Here is a 24,028-nt window from a genome sequence, read left to right on the forward strand (position 1 = left end):
ATATCCCCCCCCCTTTTTTTGCACTCAGTTATATATTATATTGCAGGACCTGCATGTGATGCCCAGGACAGGGCCTTCTCTGTGGCAGCCCCAAAGTGGTAAAATTCCCTCCCAAAGGGATACATTTGGCAACTTCACTATATAGCATCCAGAGGATGCTGAAGACGCAGCTCTTTTGACACCTAAGAGGTATATTTTCAGGACCCACTCTATTTTGGGTGGCTGCATCTTTTAAATTCTTAAGCTCTTTATTAAATGGTTGCACCCTGGGACCTTAGGGAGAATGGCAGGTAATAAATTAAAATTGCGATATTGAATTGCATTGCTTTGATCTTGATTATTATATCATCGTTTTATATGCTGCTACTGCTGTAAATACGAAAAACACATCTAAAAAAGGAAATTGTAATCAATGAAACATCAAGTTATAAAAAGACCTGGCCCTTTTCCCTCCCCCAAAATCTCCTAGAGCCAAACCCATCAACCGTCAGCACACAGGAGATGTTGGCAGAGCTTAAACTGAAACAGATACGCTACTTGCTTCTTTTTTCTGTAGGTGGAGAGGGTTAGGCTTATAAAGCCAGGATGAAGCTGGGATTTAGATTAAGTGATTGCTAAGGGAAATGGACTCAGCGGCTGCAGGATGTGGGAATGTGGAAGTACCACGAGACACAACACTTTGCAGAAGGGATTTTTATATAAAATGTGGGCTTCGTGCTGAAACAGACAGTTGCAAAGGCATGAATTAGCTAAAATCCAGACCCCGCCCCACCCCCCTTGTCAGAGAACAAGCAGGCTCTGGTGGGGTGCTGTGCCTGGAAAGTCATAAGGAGGATTCTTCGCTTGTTGGCCTCTAGATGAACAGACGTCCAAAGAGTAAATGTCTGGCTTCAACATCTGAGCGATCCGCAGGACATTTTCTCCATGGATCTAGAGCACTGCAATCCCATGGGGCACAATTATATGAAAGTAAGGGCTCTCCCAGACAGTCATTGTTTAGTGGGTAGGATTCAGATTGCATACTGCCAAAATTCACGTTGCAGGATTAACGTGGGCTTGGTGCTTTTGTGCGGAAAAACCTGCCCCTCCCCCCCTCCACAGATATGCAAGAAATATTTTTGCATTAAGGAAAATGGGCAAATCTGCCCCTCATTTTTTCCAGGCTTAAATTTAATCTGCCTCGTTTCCACATCCGTTTGCAATTTTTCCTGTACAAATCTGCACAAACGTTTCTGGGGTTTTTTCCCCTGTATGCAAACTTTTGTATCCAATTTGGGCCCATTTCTGCAGTTCCCCAATCAACTCTCCTTATTATTATTAGATGATAGATATATAGATAGATAGACAGATGATAGATAGATAGATAGATAGATGATAGATAGATGATAGATAGATAGATAGATAGATAGATAGATAGATAGATAGACAGATAGATGATAGATAGATAGATAGATAGATAGATAGATAGATAGATAGATAGATGAGATAGATAGATAGATAGATAGATAGATAGATAGATAGATAGATAGACAGATGATAGATAGATAGATGATAGATTAGATAGATAGATAGATAGATGATAGATAGATAGATAGATAGATAGATAGATAGATAGATAGCATCCTTTTGGGGCAGAGAACTGCCTCACAAATTTCAGAGGAGGGAGGAGGGGAGGTCAGGTTGGGGTGGCAGACTTGCACCATGCTAGACCAACAGGTGGTGGCTGATGTGGAGCACCAGTGAAATGGAACAAAGGAGAGGATGAGAGAGGGAGAGGAAGTTGTTCCTTCTCCCTCTCTATTGTCGCTCGCACCGGGCCAGGCTCCTCGTCAACCACACCAACAGCGACACAGCCGCCATTTTGGGTCAGCTGAGCTGAAATACGGGGATTGTGTTTGAAGTCCAAATGGGACAGGGGACACTTTTGTCCAAAAATGGGGCAATCCTGTTTTTTCTAGGGACGGGTGGCAACCTCTGGTATCATGAAGAGGAGGCTGCACAAAAGATGGATAACCAGAGAACTTTTCCAAAAGCAGTTAATTTCAAGGGCAGCTGTGTGTGTGGAGAGCTTTATTGCAGAGCTAGAAGCACGATGCCCGATTGCTGACTCAGTTCCTGGTATGGCAAGCCATGAGGGCCAAGACAACGCAGTACACATCCAAAGACCAAGATCAGCCTCTGGGATGCACACGCTTTAAACTTTCCATCTCCTCACCAGCTGCCTCCACAATGCTGTGATCAAAGCCTTCACACACATACACTCACAAGGGTCGACTCAGATATTGCACAACCTGCACCCCTCTTAACATGATGAGGAAACCCAACCCCTAAAGAAGTGCTGCAGACCTGCTTTGGACCTTTGCTCAGCTTTGGCTTAGCAGCGATGCAGACATAGAGAAGGAGAGAGGAGGCCATGGAGGGGGAAAGGTCCAGGGGCTGCCTAGCATGGATGGGGGCCTCTACCGGGGAGGCCACAAACAGGCCCGGATTTAGGTTTGATGAGGTCCTCAGCTACTGAAGGTAATGGGGCCCTTTATATGTCCAGCTGTCCTTTGTCAACAACAAATTGTCGCTGTTTTTTGTGTTGAATATATGGTAATTTATGGACCTAATAGGTATCTAAAGCCGTTTGCACATAACAAAATATGTATTTGATCAAAGTAATTGTTGAACTGAAATACAATTAAGAAGTATATTAACAGTGAAATTGCGGGGGCAAGAGAGTGGGGTCCTAAGCTATAGCTTGTTTAGCTTATATGTAAATCCAGCACTGGCCACGAACGCAACGCAAAAGGACACATGAAGATAAAAGCCCAAGGGGGACAATTACACACCTGTTCAACTGCACTGACTAATGCAACAAACAGAAAAGCAGAGCACCATCAACACACTCGGGTGCATTAAAGAAGAGTTTTGGATTTGATATCCCACTTTATCACTACACAAAGGAGTCTCAAAGCGGCTAACATTCTCCTTTCCCTTCCTCCCCCACAACAAACACTCTGTGAGGTGAGTGGGGCTTAGAGACTTCAGAGAAGTGTGACTGGCCCAAGGTCACCCAGCAGCTGCATGTGGAGGAGCGGAGATGCGAACCCGGTTCCCCAGATTACGAGTCTATCGCTCTTAACCACTACACCACTACATTTCATAGTATCATAGAATTGTGGAGTTGGAAGGAACCTCAAGAGTCAACCTCTTACAAGGCTGGAATCTCAACTAAAGCACCATGATTGATGCCCATCCAACCTCTGCTTTAAAACCTCCAGTGAGGGAGAGTCCATAATCTCCTGAGGGAGTCCACTCCCCTGTTGAACAGCTGCTAATGCCAGCAAGTTGCTGGACTGCAACTCCCATCAGCCCCAGCATGCATGGCCAATGGCCAGGGTTGATGGCAGTCGTAGTTCAGCAGCTTCTGGAGGGTCAAAGGTTCCCCACACCGGCTTTAGACAATGGGGAAGAAAGGAAAAACATCCTCCCCAGCATCTGGGATGAAAAGACAAGGAAGCAGATTCTGCACATTTCCAAACTGAGCTCCTTGGTACTTTTTACAGCAAAACAGTCTCAGACAAATGGTCAAGATCCAGAAGAAGGAACTCACCTTCTTTGGCATTGAGTCGAGAGGATTGTTCCGTGTGGGCTGGTGTGTTGTAAGACAGCAAGGAACTACCTGGAAGGGGAAAAAATAAAGGACAAGAAGAGGTTTAGCCTGTGCAAAAACGGGTATTTTTGAAAAACAATGTGTAGGGGGAAAGCCTGTATTTTGAATGGGGGCAGGGTAGAGAAATGCTGCAGTTAAGTATTTGTGATCAAATTATTTGCTCGGAAGGGATCTGTGCTGAGAAAGGAAGGAGAAACGAACAGTTTCCTAGTTCCCTTCTGCAGTTAGGATAATCAAATTGTAGAGCTGGAAGAATAATCCCAAGGGTCATCTAGTCCAACCCTCTGCAATGCAGCGAATCACAGCTAAAGAATCCCTAACGTCCATTATCTCAAAAGGAAAATCAGCAGGTGTTCTGGAAAGTGGATCATCATGATCAGAGATCAACATCAGGGATCACTTCTAATCTTAACGGAGCACTATCCATGACTAGTTGCCATAGTCTATAAATCAGTTCAAAGTACCTAGCCAATTAAATCCCCCTGTCTGAATATAAACAAGACAATAATTTTGAAGTGAAAAACATCCCCCGTGTTAGAGAAGAGGCATTTCCCCCATTCAGCCAAGTGTGAGAGAACTGGGAATACCTTTTACGATATGACACATACCAAAACTACCGTTAAGTATTTGTATTATCTATCTATGGGTTGTATCCAACGTTGGTCATACTCAGAGTAGACCCCCTGGCATGAATGGACATGACTAATTTAGGTTTGTTAATTTCAGTGGGTTTGATCTGAGTAGAACTTAGATACAGCTAAGGTTGGGAAACAGTGATTCAACTAAAAATTCATGAAACTGACCTGGTAATTTGAGATGAAATCAGTTTCCACTGATTCTTCAACAGGGGTAAATTCCATTAAACTCATGGGGTTTCCTTCTGATTAGCTTTATGCAGGATGGCATTGTTAATCTCAGATTTTCCTCTCCTCTCTCCAAGCAGCATGTGATTCCCATAATGCCCATACGATGCCCATTAGGGGAAGCGTGCAAGCAGGATCCAATGCAAAATAGCAATTCTCCCCTCCTGTGGCTTCCAGCAACTGGTATTCAGGAGCATTGCTGCCTCTCACTGTGGAGGCAGAGATGCCATCAACAGCCCTCTCCTCCTCCATGAATTTGCCTAATCCTCATTTGAGTGCCAAGGTCTCCTAACGGAAACACATTTGCAAGCAATTTCCCTTAATGCTATTTTCACAAATGCTGGCCTTTTTATGCACATTCCTCCTTACAATACAGATTTTTGTGCACATTACTTGTTTGGAGAATCACATCGAGAACCATCAGAGAGGTGCAAATTCCAAGGAACTGCTGCATTTTGGTTCGCCGATCTCGTTCCAGAACGTGTGATTTATTAAGGTTGGTTCACATTAAAATACAAACCAAACCAAACTTCTCACCCACCCCCCTATCCTTGGTTTTCACTTGGTGTTTCGTTTCGCTTTTAATTTGTTCCTCTCAAATATCTCAGCGAGGGAACTAATTCATGCCTGACACATTTTCTGGCTTCTGGTTGGAAACGGATCCAGATTTCGATGTTCAGTACAACAGCATCAGCCAGCCAGCCCAGTGCCCCAAGACCCAGTGATCAGACAGACAGCCTACATGGCTGAAGTTGCAGACGGTGGGGCAGGGAGTGGGGCTGGCGAGGGAGAGGGGGAATTCCCGTCTAAGTGAACTTGTCAGATAAAACAAGGGCCACTCTCTGCTGAAAAGCACAAGTTGTGGCCGTCAAAAGGGAGAGAGTCGCCCCAGGTTTATTGCTGAAAGTTCTCACCTTTGCCCAGCAGTCTGAGGTTTCTAGTTGGGAACACCAGAAAAGGAAGAAAAATGTGTTTCCTATTAAGATGCTTAAATGAAAAAAGGAGGGGAATGTGTGCGGGGGGGGGGGGAGCAAGAACGAAGCAGACATCAAGACTTTAAGGGCACTGAGACCAGCAGAAATACCAGACCTGGAATCCTTAACTGACAACTTTTACATTCTAAAGGGCTTGTGCCGGGATGGCAAGCCCTCATTGCTAATTCCAGGTTATTATTTATTTTATCATTTTTATCAGAGTAAGTTAAACAAAGGAATACAATAAAAACGACAGAAGTTCAAACACACGACAAAGAAGCAGAGTACTTAAGACCATTAGGAAATTTCACATTGTACCACGGAAAACTGATAAATCATTTGGCTGCAGTGCAGGGCTGCTTGAAAGCCCTTTTGCAAACAGCCGCATGCTGCCTTTTAAACTTCCACTACCCAGACATTTAGAGTTGTGTGTGTGTGTGTGTGTGTGTGTGTGTGTGTGTGTGTGTGTGTGTTGGACATCCCTATGCTATGCTTTGGAGCCCCAATGGTTGGGGGCTTCAAAGCACAGCATCACCTGATGTCACTATGTTGTTGGGCAACTGACAGGTGGGTGACCCAGCTCATCTGCCAGATTTGGGCCTCCAAGGGTAAGGAGGAAAGGATCTGTCCTGCTGGGCAGAAAAGGTCCCCCACCCATGGTGTTTCATTTCAGAAAGTGCAAATGTGTTAATTTTACCTTTAGATGACAAGCAAACCAGATCCCCCCTGTAAGCTGCTTGCCTGCAATTCTTACCCTGGTGCCTTCAGGGCAGGACTCTGACCCAGGACCCCAGTCAGCTACCATAGGGCTGGCTTGCCCTACTTTTAAGCAAGTGACCATCCGGACAACCATTAAACCCAGAGTCTAAAATTCCCCAGCTGCTCCACTGCTCTCTGCAAAGTGTTCCTCACTCACTGCAGTGGATTAAAGTGCCCCCAATGTCCCTCTGTTGTGGGGAAGTAAGGAGCCATCTCCTCCAGTGCCCTTCTTGGTTCATAGATGCAGCGCAAAACATCCAGTGGAAATTAAGTCTGGAAAAACAATAAATTCCCTTCAAAGGCATGACACCACAAGGGAGTTGCCCAGAAATCCAGAAACCAGACTGTCGTGAAGCAGGCACAGGAACAGCTGTTTGGAAAGGAGTCATGTCCAGTAGCCTGGCTTGGCCTGTGAACACGCTTTAATGAGAACAAGGCTTTGCCCTATCTCCCTCAAAGCCCACACCTCTTCCCGCCCCCAATTACAGCCAGAGATGGCAGCAGCAAGAAAGCAGCGCAGAGGATTGCAGCCTCATCTCATGGAGTCAGTGTGCAAAACAGAAGAAAGGAACAGGTCAGGTGCCCAGGGAGGCAGGCTCGTGCAAGTCATTGACCACAGCAATCAAGCTGAAAAGTGTGCAGAGGAAGGCAACCAAGATGATTAAGGGTCTGGAAACCAAGCCTGAAGAGGAGCAGAGGAGGGAGTTGGGGATGCTTAGCTTGGAGAAGAGAAGACTGAGAAGTGGTATGACAGCCATCTTCAAATATCTGAAGGGTTGTCACACAGAAGATGGAGGAAGCTTGTTTTCTGCTTCTCCGGAAGAGAAGATCCAAACCAATGGATTCAAGTTACAAGAAAGGAAATTCCAACCAAACATCAGGAAGAACTTTCTGATAGTAAGAGCCGTCCAATAATGGAATGGATGACCTTGGAAGGTGATGGACTCTCCTTCATTGGAGGCTTTTAGAGCAGCCCTTCTCAACCTGTGAGTCCCCAGATGTTGTTGAGCTACAACTCCCATCACCCCTAGCTTGCAAGGCCAGAGCTCAGGGATGATGGGATTTGTAGTCCAACAACATCTGGGGACCCACAGGTTGAGAACCACTGTTTTAGAGAGAGGCTGGATGGCTGTCTGACAGGGATTCTTTAGCTGTGACTCCTCCATTGCATGGGGTTGAATTAGATGACCCTTTGGGTCTCTTCCAACTCTACAATTCTATGGTGGTTGAGCTCAGGTCACTGCACTGTGACGGCAGGAAAACACCAAGAAAGTGATGTTGATCAGCACAACTCTCCTAGTTGCCAAGTCAGATGTGGGTGGAAAGAAGCCTCAGAACGTGGCGGTGCTGAGCATTACGTCCTCAAAGTTGCTGCACTCCAGGAAACCACATTTTGAGGCAGATAAGAGTGGGAGGCTGCTGAATTGGAGGTTGCTGGCAAATCTGTTTGGCTTTGGGTTGCACTGAAAAAAAGACTTTGATGGGTTCACTCACTGAGAGGCTGGTTGAACCCTGGAACTGGGAGCCAACTAATGTCTACGCAGAGTAGACCCACTGAAATGAATGGACCTAAGCTAGCCATGCCAGTAGAATTCAGCAAATCTGTTCTGTATTGGATACAAGTCTTCGTGACTGGATCTTACAAATTCCAGGTGTACAGAAAGCAGAAATGCAAACCCTTTGGTTCCTCTTTTGCACTCTCCCCATGCCAAACAGATTTGCACGGTTCTCATTTCTGAGTTCACATGCATATAGGCATTCTGCTCTAGCTCTTTATTGTGACATACATCTGCATGCAAACCTAACTACACATTAAACCAGCTATGGGACTTGCAGGCAATCAGGTGATAAAAAAACAACATCCTAGGCACACACACCCCATGGATTTCCATTGGGATTACACCATGTGTGGAGGGGACACATGAACCTTCCCTCCCCAATTGCAACCCTAATAGAAAAAAACTACCCTGTGCTGCAATTAGCAATGGGGGGCAAAGTTCCCATTGGCCCCCATAAGAGTCATGTGTGCTGTGCCCTTAAGGAGAGGCTCCCCACACACTTCACTCTATATCGCTTGCACAGAGACAGCTTCTATAACTACTTAATCTTTCCATCAGTTAATTGGAGACACCTTTTTTCAGTCAGACAAAATGTCTGCGGCTTGGTGTTTTAAAAAGTTGTTCTCAGTGAGATAACAGAGCTAAACAAATAAGCAATTCATTGATCTGTATTTTCAGAGGAAACCCGGTGGATCTGCTCTTCCACAACGCCAGCTAGGTTTTTGTGATAGGAGCCTCAGGGGTGGACTTAGGACTTTCAAATTTCAGAGGTGCCCTATGTGAGGCCAAAAGCCAGTGCCTCACCACCTCTCCCTTTCTGCTCAATTCACTACTGTTGCAATGCCTCCTTGGCTTGGTGGCCAGAGTAGTGGAACCAGTTGTGCTGCCCTAAATCCATCTCTGAGAGTGGGTACAAGAAAAAACCAGGCAGAACAAGCACAGCTTGGGAGATTTTGCTTCAGGCATGGAGAGACTTTGGCCCTCCAGATGTTCCTGGACTCCAAATCCCATCAGCCCCAGAAAGCAGGGCTATGGGCCAGGAATGATGGGAGTTAGATTCCAGAAACATCAGGAAAGACGCTGTTTTCTTGCATTTCTTGTTGTATGTATGTATGTATGTATGTATGTATGTATGTATGTATTTCAGTTATATACCACCTTTATTTTCCAAGGATCTCAAAGAGAGGCACATGGTTCTTTTCCTCCCCATTTTCCTCCTCACAACAACCCTGCGAGGGAGTGAGCGGGTGGCCCAAGGTCACCCAGTGAGCTTCATGGCTGAGTAGGGGATTCGAACTCTGGTCTCCCAGGTCCTAGCCCAACACTCTAACCATTGTGCCACACTGGCTCTTGCTGTTGACGCTGGCCCGCTTTCAATCTCTTTCCTTTTCTCCTCCCAGCTACCCTTCTGACTTCAGCTCTCGGCCAAAAGAACCTACTCTTTGTTTGACGTGCTAGGCAGGCCTCCGAGAAAGAAGAAGGCAGAACAGAGCAGTCACTTACTTTCCCTGAGGTAGCTGAGGTGAGACAGCAGAACTTCCGTGTTGTAGAGAGATGTGGTCCGGAGGAAATCCTCCTTGTTCATCTTGCAGAGCTCCTTCCCGTCCATGTTCTGGAAGAGGTTGGTGTCGATCTCCATCAAGCCATACTCCTTGATAGCCCACTCAAGCCACTGGCGGACATGCTCCTGGGTCCATAATGTGGGGTCTGCCAGAAGGAAGCGGGGGGGGGATACTGATAAGTAAGCAAACAAACCCCTGTGTTGCAAAGAGAACGTCAGCAATGTCTAGGCAACACGATGACCATGTACATAAGCAATAGACAATCTTTTATAGAATTCCTTCAAACCATAACAAATCCAAAATGAAATCTTTGGTCTCAAAGTCTCTGAAAATCTTTAAATGAAGTGAGGTACCAGACTTTGCACGATGAAAGACAAGCTGTGAAGCTTTGTGTATTCAGCAAATATGATGTCCAACACTGAACAGTGATTCTGGATATAGACTACTATTTCGTATAATTCTTCGTCAGCGTGGTGGGAGGATATAGAATTGCTTCATAAAGCTATCTTATTTCGAATGAATGTATGTAAATGAAAATATCAAATGTTGTGTGTGGAACAGTGCTCATGTAGTCACATCAAGGTTTTTCTCCTACAACAGGTATGGGGGACCTTTGGCCCCCCAGAAGTCACCGAATTACAATGTCCATCATCTCAGGTTGTTGGCCATGCTTGCAGGGGCTGATGGGAGTTGTGGCTCAGTAACATCCAGAGGACCAAAAAAAGCCCCACACTCCACCCCTGCTTTAGAGCAACAGTGAAGCTGTTATCCTCCTCCCTGCAACAATGTGTATAACCTTTGAGATTCCAAGTGTTCAGAGTGGATTATATGCCAATGTGTTTATTATTGATTCAACAAAATTTATGTACCGCTTAATTGCTGTAAAACCTGCAATTATGCTTTGCTGTAAAAACCTGCAATAACAATCACATCCTGGCTACTGGCTTGAATAAAACCACCACTTCCAGAAGATGCACAGGCTCTGGCTTTGGAGAGTCTCCAGGGAAAGAAAATTCTGAAGCTGGGGAGCAGCCACTGAGAACATTTCTCTGTACACCGTTGTTCTTATGTAGGTCACAGTGGATCACAGGAGTGAAGACAGTTCTGCAGGTAAGTTGGGCCAGATTGTTTAGGGCAGGCATGAGCAACCTGTGAAGGCCTCTGGATGCTGCTGGACTCCAGTTCCCATCAGCCCCACCCAGCATGGCCTATGAACAGGGATTATTGGAGTTGTAGTCCAAAGTCATGGGGGGGGGATTGCCCGGAATCACGCCCCCCCCCAATAGCTTTCCTGCTCCGTCAATGTACAGGTAGCTAAGGACATTTTCCCTGTGTGATTGTGAGACTGAGCTATGCATTGGGAAAGTCCACAGTGCAAATCCCACCTCTGCCACGAACTCACCACTTGGCTTTAGGAAAGGCACTCCCTCTCAGCTTCAATCTTCCCTGTTTGTGATATTCAGGATAATGACACTGACCTACTTTACAGGGTTGTTGTAAGGACTGCAACTAAGCAAGTGGGGGGGGATCTGGGCACTTGAAAATGCAAACAAGCACCGAAAGATTGTTGGGGGGGGTGTTATTCCTATCAATGAGCCATCAGTTTCAGATACTGAAGAGATTAGAATCATAGCATCGTAGAATTTGTAGACTTGGAAGGGACCACAAGGGTCATCTAGTCCAACCCCCTGCAATGCAGGAATATTTTGCTCAACGTGGGGTTCAAACCCGAGATGCTGAGATTAAGAGTCTTGTGCTCTACCAACTGAGCTAGATGAGAAATTTTTCCATCAGTAAGACTTCAGTGGGACTAAGAGGGTTGCTGCTGTCTTCCTCTCTCTCTTGCTACAGACGGACTGGTGGGCTAACCTTGGCCGGCCAGGGGTCCCAATTTGGCCTCCGATGATCTTTTCCCCAAGCCACGCTCACCTGCCACTCAGCGGACATACTTGTGACATCAGCAGATGGGAGGGCACAGCTCATTTCTGCATTAGCTGTGGGTGCTTGTGTGAGAAGCCAAATGGGCAGGATTTGACCCCACCACTCAACAACTCACTGCACACACCACACTGACCCCATCACAGCACCTCTGTTTTCTGAAGAGCAGGAGGTCTTACTCCCCACCCCCTTCAGCTACTCTTGCAGGTCTCCAGTCGCAAAGCAGCTACAAACAGGCAGGCCAGCACATTTGGTCCTCCTCTCGGCCCGTTGCAAATCTCGTACAGATGGGTTATTAAAATTTTTGGACGGATGTTCCTTACTGCGCTCCAGAAAGTAGTAAATTCTGTGAAAATGACCTCTCCTTGCTCAGACAAGCTGGCTTCCTCGGTCTGAGTCATATTTCCAGACCCTGCTGACAAAAACAAACTCTCCCCCGCCCACTCACCCTTCCCTTGCCACGCTAGCCCTGCAGAGTCAACACAGGAGGAGGAGGGCAGGAAGAATGATGGATTCCGTCCACAACGACACATTGCTGCCAAGGACTGACATACAGAATGCTAACCGCCAGTGGCGATTCTAGGAACTGATAGGGCAATTCCACGCTTGGCTTGTGCAGGCTGGAGGACTTTAGGGTACCAACGACATTAGGCTGGCCTTATGCCAACTTTAGGGAAGCGGGTGGCGCTGTGGGTTAAACCACAGAGCCTAGGACTTGCCGATCCGAAGGTCGGCAATTCGAATCCCCACAATGGGCTGAGTTCCCGTTGCTCAGTCCCTGCTCCTGCCAACGTAGCAGTTCGAAAGCCCGTCAAAGTGCAAGTAGATAAATAGGTACCACTCCAGCGGGAAGGTAAATGGTGTTTCCGTGCACTGCTCTGGTTTCACCAGAAGCGGATTAGTCATGCTGGCCACATGACCCGGAAGCTGTATGTCGGCTCCCTCGGCCAATAAAGCGAGATGAGTGCCGCAACCCCAGAGTCGGTCACGACTGGACCTAATGGTCAGGGGTCCCTTTACCTTATGCCAACTTTATCGGACTCTGATATAGCAAGATCAGAAAGCTGCCTTAAGTGCAGACACATTTGTGCAGACACAAGCCCAGGGTTGCCTACTCTAACCACCAGCAGCTCTCTAGGAAGAGATCTTTCCCACATCTCATTCTGCCACCTGTTTCTTTTAACTGGAAATGGCAGGGAGGGAACCTAGGCACTTCAGACTGCAGTGCACATGCTCAACCAGTGAGCCATGGCTTCTTCCTCAAAAACTATTCACTCTGCAGAATCTGCTGTAGCCATGTTTGGTCATAATGCCAGACCATGGTTTAATGGAAGATCACATGAACCTAGATTTCCCCAGGCTCCTAGATTTGCTCCCTCCTCTCTTCCTTCCACACAGCTGAGGAGTTCAGAAGCATGCTCAGTTGAAACAAGCCAGCTCCATAAACCATGGTTGGGGTTATTTAAAGCTAACCATAGTTACCGTGAACCGCAGTTAACTATAAAATAAAGTAAATCTAACTATAAATCTAACTACTTTAAAAACAACACCCTTGTGCCTCTCCTTAGGGAGCAATATATCAGGGTCTGAAGCTGTTTTTACAGAGGTACCTATCACTGCATGTCTGCCTCTCTATCTGCATCCTGTGCTATTTTTCTCATGACTCTTATCTGGACACGCAGGGGTACCCTTCGGGAAAAGAGTCATAGCAGAATATATTCTGCATGCCCTTTGTTTTCCTTCTCCTCTCTCCCAGATTCCATCCTCAGGTGAACTCTTGCAATTGTAATTACAGCACGATAGCATCTTGCATGGGGGTTATGAACCAGGACTGGTGCGCATAAGCAAAAACACGTGCACTTGAACCGTCTCCTTGGAACAGTCCTCGCATGACCATCCTTGCTTACCAAGAAAAGTTGAAATGTGCAAAATGTTAAAATACTAAAACAGGTTAAAATCCACCTCAGCATTTCTAAGCATCTGGACAGTCTTGTCTAAACAAGAATGTTTTTAGAAGGTGCCAAAAAGAGTACAGTGACGGTGCCTGCCTGATGACAAGAGGCAGGGAGTTCCACAGCACAGATGCTGCCACACTAAACAACCAAGTTCTTACAAATGAGGAACGAGTATTATGTGGCACGTGTAGTAGTGCCAATTCAGCAAGTGGGCACATGTGGGGTAAGGTGATCTCATAGGTTCCAAGTTGTTTAGGGCTTTCTAACCAATAGCAGAACCTTGAACTTGACCTGGCAGCAAATTGGCAACAGGTGCAGATCTCTGAGCACAAGGTGTTATATGCTGGCAAGCCCTTACACCTGGCAGTAATCGTGCTGCGGCATTCTGCACCAACTGCAGCTTCTGGATGAAGCGCGAGGGAAGCCCTGAATAGAGCGTGCTGCAGTGATCCAGTCTTGAAGTAATTCAAGTGCATGAACTGCTGTGGCAAGGCTTTGGGTCAGGGATGAGGAGCCTGTGGCCCTCCAGGACTAGAGCTCCTGTCAAACCTGCCCATCAGCCATATTGACTGGGACTGATGGGAGACCAACAGCATCTGGGGGCAGGGCAAGGGCACAGGTTCCCCAAGTTTGGACCAGATTCATCAAGGCAATTCGTGCATCCTCAACTTGCCATCTTGCCATGATGTTTGGATTCATCACTGACCCCAAAATGGAGCCTTCTGGAGCAACCACAATAACCACCCTTCATTGAAGGCCTACAGTATTCCTGTTCATTTCTCTGATGAAAGAGGTCATGTTAGGACCAAAACCAAATCTGGGCTATGCAGATGGGTGTCAGTGTCCCAGAAACTGTTGAGCCCCTACCTGCTGGCACAATGACTCTCCTCTCATTGGTTGTCATGTTGGGGGGAGGAGGTCCGTTCTTCTCATCCATGTAGGTGCCATAATTTAAGGGGTTTGATTCGGTCCCGGCACCAACCAGCTTGTTGCATTTGCTGACGCTGCAATCCACCGGGGACTCCCTGAAATGCAAACACAGGGGCAGATCAGTACCAGGCAATCGTCAGCTCCAGTGCAACTACACAGAACAGTAGAGTTGGAAGTGATCCAATGGGTCAGCCCCCTGCAATGCCAGAGGAAAGAGGGCTTCTTGTGCCAAGGAGGGAAAGTGGGGCAGCAAAAATATGTTAGGAAAGCCCTGGGCAGCCATGATGACCCACAGGCCTGCCCACCATGGGACATTAAAGCAACTCCTATCTGAAACGACTGAGGACCATGATCATTGTAGACCAAGTATAAAGGGAAAGGCTGTAGCTCAGTGGTTAGAGCATCTGTTTTGTATGCAAAAGGTCCCAGGCATCATCTCCAGTGGAGGCAACTCAGGTGGGAGTGGGAACATCATTCACCTGAAACCCTGGAGAGCTGCTGACTATCAATGTCTCAACAAAGAGCTAGATGGACCAAGGGTCTTCCTTCCATGTTCCTTTTACATGCCAGCCACACCCATGGAGGGCAGGGGATGTGGTCACGGCCTGTGTTACCCATGGAAAGCAGAGCTTGCCCACATGGGACAGTGGACATTATACATCATATATTATTTCAGGGTGTGTATGTGTGTGTCATCTGAACTTACTACCTCCCACATTCACACACACACACACACACAACCACCTCTCACATTCACACACACACAAAATCCAGCGTTGAAATAATTGCCCCTATTCACTGAAAAGGGAAGCCTTACAACTCTGTGCTGGATTCCCATCTGGCGAACAAGCCTGAAGGATTTTCCAATTGAGAACATTAAATTTGTTTGTTAAGGCGCGGAGGCAGAATTACTCTAGCATAGTTATCGTGGCTAGGAGATAAACGTTCCGCTGAGATATTCTCGAGGCGGATGGTAATTTTTTCCTCATGTCTTTCTGGGGAGAAAGGCTGCTTGGAAATGGAAATAAGATGTATAACTTACACATGTTAGAATTTAAGGTTGCACTATTTCGCCTACTGTTTTTCCAGGCACCGAACCAAAGTCAGTCTTTGGAGAGGTAAATTGCTGGAGTTTTAATGTCCCCGTGGCAGTCGGGGGGGGGGGTGTTGAGGAACTGCAGGGCAGACAAGCCTTGGAGAGAGAGAGAGAGAGAGAGAGAGAGAGAGAGAGAGAGAGAGAGAGAGAGAGAAGGCCAGACCATTTCTCACTGGCAGCAGAAATTCTCAGTGTCAGGTGTTAAAAGCTGCAAGTATTTGGAGTGCAAAATCTTTGGCATGCTACAGAGTTTCTCTGGAGGGATTACAGCCTTCTCCAAAGTAGTGTTTGGGCTGCCAGCAGATGTATAAGATAGGACATCATCAGAGAGCAGAAACTGCTGTCAGGGTTTCAGGTTCAGGTGTCTGGTGCTGCAAGGCTGAGGGGTTGAAGCTGTAGTCCTTTGGATATCATTGGCCTTCGATTCCCATCAGTCCCAACCAGTGCTTTTTTTCTAAAACAAAAATGTTTAGGGGTACTCTCATTTTCCTACACATATTGAAATACTGCCTCTCAGTGAGGCCAAACTTAGATTCACAAAATGTTTAGGGGTATGCGTCGTCCCCCCCCCCCGAAAAATAAGCACTGGTCCCAACCAAACAGACCAAAGGATGATGGGAGTTGAAGTCCAGCAACATCGGGACAGCAACTTCTTCAGCAATCTAGGAGGGGCCCAGAAGCTGAGACTCTTAGGTAGCAACCATGCTGTGACTACCTTGGTGTTTCTCACAGTGGGAAGGGGAGATCTGAATGCAATAAACACTCAATGGGACATGTTGGAGAGCAGCAATTGGTCACAGTGCTATGAGCATTGACTCACTGAGGATAGAGAAAGCCACGTATGGTCTCTCTGATGAATATGAGAATGGCAGTTGTCTCAGTTATTTTGTTTAAAAGCCACCTAAGGTTTCCAAAGGATCTCATATCAGGTCAGTCCACTGGGGCTTCTAGCTCAGCATTGTCTACAGTGGCTTGCAGTTCTTCCAGTCCAGGTAGAGATATAAAGAACTGGATGCAAAGCATGTGCTATGGGCCTTCCCAGAGTTCACAGGGATTTGTACATGGATTCCTGGAGAAGGAACGGACTACCAAGAGCTACTAGCCATGATGGTCATGCTCAGCCTTCAAAATTCTCACTTTTCTGAATTTTGCAAGCAAGGAATATAAAAATGCATTTACTGGGGGTAAAATGTACATCAAAATGGATCTGTTCACGAAACAGAGCACCGCAAAATGGATCGTGTTTGGGGAGATAGCTTCACAAAAAAGAAAAAAAATCTATATTGGGCAAGTTGCATACAGATTAGGGAATTTCACATGTGGGAATGAGAATGAATTTTCATGAAAAAGAAATTGCAAACCGGTGTGGAAATGTAGAGAACTGATTGGCAGAAAGGCAGATCCAGAGAGCAAGTGAAAGGGACAGATTTGCCCAGTGCTTTTTTCGGGGGGGGGTGCAGGGGTACGCATACCCCTAAACATTCTGTGAATCTTTGTACTTTTGTCCATTTACTGTATTTGTTTTTCCCAATTTGAAGTATAAAACGGTAATTTTCTTGCGTCAAAATGAGAGTACCCCTAAACATTTTTTTACGGGGAGAAGCAGCGGATTTGCCCATCCCTGGCTGGACGCACAGGTGAAGAAGAGAGTAAAGGCTGCTTTCTTGGGAGGCAGCTGGAGCCCTGTAAAAAGGGGGGCTGAGGGAGAGGCGAAAAGAAAGAAAGGAGAGAGAGAGAGAGAGAGAGAGAGAGAGAGAGAGAGAGAGAGAGAGAGACCATGTTTATTACTCAGAATCCAAGAGTCACAGCTCTGCCAAACAATTGCGGGGTACAAGAAACACATGAACGGGGTGGAGGTGGAGGCAGACCCTGCAAACCACAAACATGGGGTTTCAGCATTATTTGTGGGGGGGGGGGACAAGGCCTTTCTGCGTGGCACGATGCCAAGGACACCAGCTACTTTGCCAGTGAGGGGACTCAGGCTATATACAAAGATGAGCGAGTCTCGAGCCTATTATCAAACTCTCCCCTTGTGTTTGCAAAAGGAGGAAATTTCACAAAGATTTCAACTGGCCTTCTATAGGAATGAAATTGCCCCCAAAAGATGTTAGATTGTTTTTGTATGCCACAACTGCAGCGATAATTTTACTAGCCAAAAACTGGAAATCACAAGAAATACCAACAGTGGAAGATTGGCAGATGAAGATGTTGGACTTTTTGGATCTGGCCAACCTTACTAGAAGAATCCGCAAGCAGAAAGAGGAGAAATATCAAGAAGATTGGAAGAAATTTAAGGAATGTTTAGCTAAATTTTATAGTATAACGTAAGTGGAAATACTTGCAAGTACCAAATTGTTTTAGGATTAAAGTATGTTGAATTGTATAATACTATGGATTGAGATTACCATGAAAAGAAAGGAAGTTAACAATTTGAACTACTTAATTTTATTAGGAAGTAGATATTGGAAAATTGCTAAAATGACTCCGTGAAAATCAGTTAGAAAGGATGCGAGGAAGTCATTTAACAATGGGAATTAACTTGGATTTTTAACTGTAAGAAGTTTTATATGTTTGTTTGTTTTGCCTTTTTAATATGTTTTGTTATTTTGTGTTTGTTATAAATTTGGAAAACTAATACCGGTAATTTTTTTGGGGGGGAGGGAAGATTTCAACTGGCCTTCTGCGTCTCCCCCCACCACCCAAAGATGGGGACAATTTGCCCCGCTTTCGAAGGACCCTCCATCTCCTGCAGACTAAAGGAAGAGAAATCAGAATAGCCAAGATAACAATGAGAGAAGGCATCTGAAGCCTCTGTTTCTTTCACGGCTGTGGTTGATAAGCAGGCGTTTCTCTCTGGATCAGTTTGGCATTACAGTGGTGCCTCGCAAGACGAAATTAATTCGTTCTGCGAGTTTTTTCGTCTTGCGAATTTTTCATCTTGCGAAGCACGGTTTCCCTGGGTATTAATGGTTTTAAGAAAAAGGAAACAAACTTGCAAGACATTTTTGTCTTGCTAAGCAAGCCCATAGGGAAATTCGTCTTGCGAAGCAACTCAAAAAACGAAAATCTCTTTCGTCTTGCGAGTTTTTCGTCTTGCGAGGCATTCGTCTTGCGAGGTACCACTGAACTTTGATATGACCCATGGTGCTCCCCCAGTTCAGTGGCAGGCAGCTGTTAGACTTAACCCATGAGGTAATTTTGAGACCCTGGTCTGAAATGGTCTTACTCTATAATACCAACAAAGGAAGAATGGCAGATGAAATGGATAGAATATGTAGAAATGGCAAGATTGACCAACAGAATAAGAAACCAAGATGGGGGGAAAAAACATTTAAAGAAGATTGGAAATGTTTTACAGAATATTTGGAAAATTATTGTAAGGCTATTAAAAAGTTAACAGCAACAGAGTAAATTCAGCAGTAACAATTATTGAGATAAAAAAATGAGAAAATGAAAAGTGAGGGGTCAGTTAGAATATGCTGTGGAAAATAAAATAATGAAGTAAACCATGGAAAGGGTGGAGGATGTCAACATTAAATGTTTATTTGATACTGGGATTATTATCTAATGTTGCAATTGTGAAATGAAAATGAAAAATGAAATTATTTTTAAAATGAAGAAATGAAATGGTCTTGCTACCCCCACCCTCTCAAATTCTACGAAATGCATTTTATTGTAAATCACTTTCCCGGTTGTGTGTGTATGTGTGTGTGTGTGTGTTTTTAACCATCAAGCAGTATATAAATTTGGTGAATTAAATGAAACGCAATACGATACAACAGTACATAAGAAATAAAATAAGTTATTTAAATATAACTTAAAAGCATACAACACCTAGCACGGTGCATTACTATGGCTACAACAGGCAGAAAAATTGTTATGTGATTCGCCAAAACCATCCACAGTGGTCTGTGGAGGTAGGAGGAGTAGGAGGAGTTTGAGAACCGCTGGAGCTGAAGATTGCTCTTGGGAATCTTTTATTAATTCCTATTTTTGAATGATAAAGGTGTTTTTTTTAAATCATATTTTTATTTGCTTTTTTCTAGGTTCCAAATTCAAATACATCATCAATAGCGCAACAAAAGCATTTTTACAGAAAGAAAAGAAAAGAGTTGGAAAAGAAAATATTCATCCTTCCAAAGCACTTTTTCATAATCTACTGGACTTCCCCGCATCTTCCGCACTCTGCATTCCTTACAATAAAAATAACAGCAAATTGTAACCTTGTTTCATGCGTTTTTTGTACTTTCCTGTAGTTAAATTTTAGGTTTAGAGTACTTATTGTTAAATCACCTCTTATTTTACCATCAGTCCTAAAAAAAAGTTTTACTCTAAAACTTTGGTCTTTTCATAGTTATAACTTAATTTCCACCATTTTTCAAAATTTTTTGCTGAAGCTAATTCTTCCAAAAACTTAGCAAATTCTCAACATTCATATAACTTATAGTGTTTTTGTAAATAGTCCTTAAATTTTTTCCAGAATGATAAAGGTTGGCATTCCTACTGTCTGGTTTTTGTTTGTTTGCTTGTTGTGGTTATTGAAAACAACGATTAAAAAATTGTTTCAATAAAGAAAATATCCCAGGGACAGGCATATGGAGTCTGCCAGCAGAGCTCAGAATTAACATTGCTGTCTCTAAGGTGTCGGGGTTAAGATTCCCACCCAGATAGTTCCATAATCCTATAGCAACCTTAAAATCAAAGCACCAGGCATTATTCTTACAGAGTTGTCCTGTTTGCAAAAAAAAAAAAAAAATAACAGCTGCTAATCCAGCACAGACTCGGGCACTAGAAAATATTTATCCGGTTCTCGTTGGAAGGATAATAATTCAAATTGCCTTGGCTCATGGAGCCTGACATATTGTCCCCATTTCTTTTGGAGCACAAGATTCCTCGGAACGAGCCACCAATTCTGTTTATCTACCTCTAGGCACTGCTTCTGAATTTCCTCATTTCAGGCGCAGGAAAGAAGAACGTCACAAGGGAGGCTAAACAGCTAGCCAGCGGCAAGTTTCCCCCATTGCTGATCATGGGACAAAAAGCGCCATCAGGGCAAAACCACACCACAGCTAAGATGTCCATTTGTAGCCCCTCTGAAGAAAAGTGTAGGAAAGGGTAACCTATGGCCTGATAGTCACTGGCTCCATTTATCTGTCTTTGCATTGGGATTGGCAAGGATCACAAAGGCGGAAGGTGGCAGGCTGTCATTCATTGGAGGTTTTTAAGAAGAGGTTGAATGGCCATCGGTCTGGGATTCTTTCACTGTGGTTCCTGAATTGTTGGATGATGCTTGAGGATCCCTTCCAACTCTACAATTCTATGAGGTGCAAAGGCCAGTTTGCCAAAACTACTGGGGAGAAGGGAGAAATTGTGCTCTACAAAGAAGCACATTGCAATTTGCAGGTCACAGCACAATTTTGTTCTCTGGTGCTGGCTTTCCGGGTTCTGATGCAGAGGGGTCACAGCTGTGGATGGTCCTCATGCCCCTGCCCCCAAGTCCTCTTCCTGCTCTCCTCTTGTTCTTCCCAGAGTGCAAAAAATGAAGTCCTGGGACTGCAGCCAAAGTAGCGATACAAAATTCATATCATCAGTGCTTGCACAACGGAGCTCCCCTCTCTTCTCCTCCTGTGACCTCTGTTCTAGGGATTACCCCAAAACTCCAGAGCAATTTGGGGAGAGTTCAGAGAGCACTTGGGAGGGGGCAGAATTTCTGCTGTACAAGCAGAAATTCATGCCCTGATGAGACACCTTCCTTGGATACTGCACTAAGCAGATGCAGAAGGGAGGCAGAGACTGGAAATAGAGGGGAGAAATGGAGCAAGCTGAAGGCATCCCTGTGCCAGCTCTGATTCCCCTGACATATCTAGAGGCAGTTGTCCTGTATATGTATGTAGCACCTCTGGATCACAAACTGACAACCCTAAACCCTTATCCTGGAGTCTGAAAACCAATGGCCAAGGATGATGGGAGTTGTAGTCCAGCAACAGCAAGTTCCCCGCCCCTATTTTTCAGTATGTGCTAGAATTTCATGCAACAACTCTCCTTTTTCCTTCCATGTTATGGCAAGTTGCCAGAGGCTCTTATCTAGAACCAAATTCTATTTCAGGAGGGGGGAATTGGCATTGGTTACTTGGATGTAGGGGAAGACACACACACACACACACACACACACACACACACACACACACTCTGCTGGAGAAGTGAGGAAAATTAGTGACAGTTTCCAGGTTCCATCGAGATCTCGCAAGAGTCCTGTGAAATCTTGTGAAGGCCTCGTGCAACTTTACCAGAGTCTTGTGAAGGCCACATGAGGTCTCTGAGAGATCTTGCAGAGATCTTGCCAGAACCTGGAGGCCACAGCTACACAACTCCAGTAAGCAGCGAGGTTGGCAAGGGTGTGTGTGTGTGGGTCTGTGCAGGGTTTCACTTTCTCATTTCACCTCAGGAGGGGGAAATGACTGTTGGCCCTGCAGTAGGAGAGTGCAACCTGAACTCCAGAGGTGAGAATCTCCTCTGTGTGCCTTTCTGAGCTTCCACACACAGGATCCCAAGCTGGCACCAAGGCATCCTGTTCACACATTTTGTCAGGGCTTTTTTGCAGTTCCAGCACCTGTCAGGTGAGCACCATTGCCATTATAAGAAAACAGGTAAAAGGTAAAGGGACCCCTGACTGTTAGGTCCAGTCATGGCCGATTCTGGGGTTGCAGCGCTCATCTCGATTTATTGGCCGAGGGAGCTGGCGTACAGCTTCCGGGTCATGTGGCCAGCATGACTAAGCCACTTCTGGGGAACCAGAGCAGTGCACAGAAATCCATTTACCTTCCCTCCAGAGTGGTACCTATTTATCTACTTGCACTTTGACGTGCTTTCGAACTGCTAGGTTGGCAGGAGCAGAGACCGAGCAACGGGAGCTCACCCCGTCACAGGGATTCGAACCGCCGACCTTCTGATCAGCAAGCCCTAGGCTCAGTGGTTTAGACCACAGCGCCACCCACGTCCCTACATAAGAAAACAAGGTATAGCGTTAATGGTGAGTTCCGACACTTCTTTTTCTAGAAATACAGCACAGCCTTTTGTCCTTCCTCACCTGGATCCATTCATATGCTCGTACTCCCTCTTGACGTTGACTCGGACTGGCTGGTTGATCCACTCCTGCTGAGGAGGCAAAGGGTTGATTTTGTGGGGCTGGCCGTAATCGGGGTTCCCTGAGGCTGTCATGTCTGCTTTGGGGAGGTGAGCAGCAGCGCCGTAGGTGGAATCAAAGAGGGACTGATCTTCACTCACCACGGAGAGGGCCTCCTGGATGCCAAAGAGAAGAAACCCAAAATTAAAAATGGTTGTCAAAACTAGACTAGAAACTCAAGTTATGCTCCCTCTTTGAGCTGGCAAGCAGCTGCCAAGGCAGGCTTTACCTGAAACTAGTGTTTGCCTCAGAGTTGCAGATTGAATCAGATATTTTGCACCTCCACCCAACTGTTAAGTGAAACCCCTGGGCTCCTGCTCTTAACTGGAACTTACTGGAACCAGGAGCAAAAGATTCACCAACAGTCTACTGCCTCCCCTTTTTCTGGAGAGGGTTCTGGAGAAGAAATAGCTAAGAGCTCAGAGGGTGAAATCCAGTTACGCTCAGATTTTAATGCAAACCTCCCTAATTCACACCTTCCAAAACAATATGCTAAGTAAAAGACAGCTGTCCTACAAAATCTGCAATTCTCTGAATCTGGTCAACTTCTCTAACCAAATCATATGTATTAAAATATGCTGGGGGAACCCAGCCAGATGGGCAGGGTATAAAAAATTAAATTAAATTGTTGCTGCTGCTATCATCATCACCATCAGTATCATTTACCGTATATTAGTCAAAACAGCAAAACAAAAAACAAACAACAACAAAAACCCACAGCATTTTATCAGGGGGAACAGTTTGCAAAAATTAGAAGAAATCTACACCAAAATGCTGGTGCAGATGTGTGTGTGTGTTCCCCGCCCCGCAAACTGAAAGATTGGAAATTGAAACTGCAAATTTGCAATTTGAGATTGGAAGAATGAGAAACTGAAAGAACCCAAAATCAACAGTTTAGCCCATCCTGACTGAGGGCTGAGACATATGAAAAATCACTTGGTGGAGGCAGTTTGGTCAATCAGGCCCCATGACAGTAGCAGCCCTTTTGTTTGGCATGGCTTCATATGCAGAAGGCTGCTTATGGCAGAAGATTCACCTCATACTGGAAAATGCTAATGCATAGAATGTGCTGTGCTATGATGGAAGCCCCAACTCTGGTGACTCTCAGTGTCTGCAAGTTGAGCATTTTGAAAATCCTGGACAACCTTTGTAAACATCCAAATACTCAAAGGAGATGCAGCAACAAATATTAAAGATGCTCGTCAAATTTGAAGATGGCACCAAACTGAGAGGGGTGGCTAATGCCGCAGAATCATAGAATCATAGAGTTGGAAGAGACCACAAGGGCCATCAAGTCCAACCCCCTGCCAAGCAGGAAACACCATCAGAGCACTCCTGACATATGGCTGTCAAGCCTCTGCTTAAAGACCTCCAAAGTAGGAGACTCCACCACACTCCTTGGCAGCAAATTCCACTGTCGAACAGCTCTCACTGTCAGAAAGTTCTTCCTAATGTTTAGGTGGAATCTTCTTTCTTGTAGTTTGGATCCATTGCTCCGTGTCCGCTTCTCTGGAGCAGCAGAAAACAACCTTTCTCCCTCCTCTATGTGAC

General features: G+C 45.4%; 1 protein-coding gene across 5 annotated transcripts in view; it reads right to left on the reverse strand.

Annotated features, from left to right (window-relative positions):
• FLI1 (Fli-1 proto-oncogene, ETS transcription factor) overlaps positions 1 to 24,028 on the reverse strand; it is a 120,535-nt gene that overhangs the window by 25,928 nt on the left and 70,579 nt on the right. For all 5 annotated transcript variants that reach the window (XM_083479331.1, XM_083479330.1, XM_083479332.1 and 2 more), the window contains 4 exons: positions 22,382 to 22,593; positions 14,136 to 14,293; positions 9,317 to 9,520; positions 3,599 to 3,667 (listed from right to left, as the gene is read on the reverse strand). In XM_083479331.1, the coding sequence (XP_083335457.1) occupies positions 3,599 to 3,667; positions 9,317 to 9,520; positions 14,136 to 14,293; positions 22,382 to 22,593 (643 nt within the window). The remainder of the gene's footprint in view (positions 1 to 3,598; positions 3,668 to 9,316; positions 9,521 to 14,135; positions 14,294 to 22,381; positions 22,594 to 24,028) is intronic.

This window comes from Podarcis liolepis (assembly GCF_965112155.1).
Source record: "Podarcis liolepis genome assembly, chromosome: 16".
Lineage (NCBI taxonomy): Eukaryota > Metazoa > Chordata > Lepidosauria > Squamata > Lacertidae > Podarcis > Podarcis liolepis.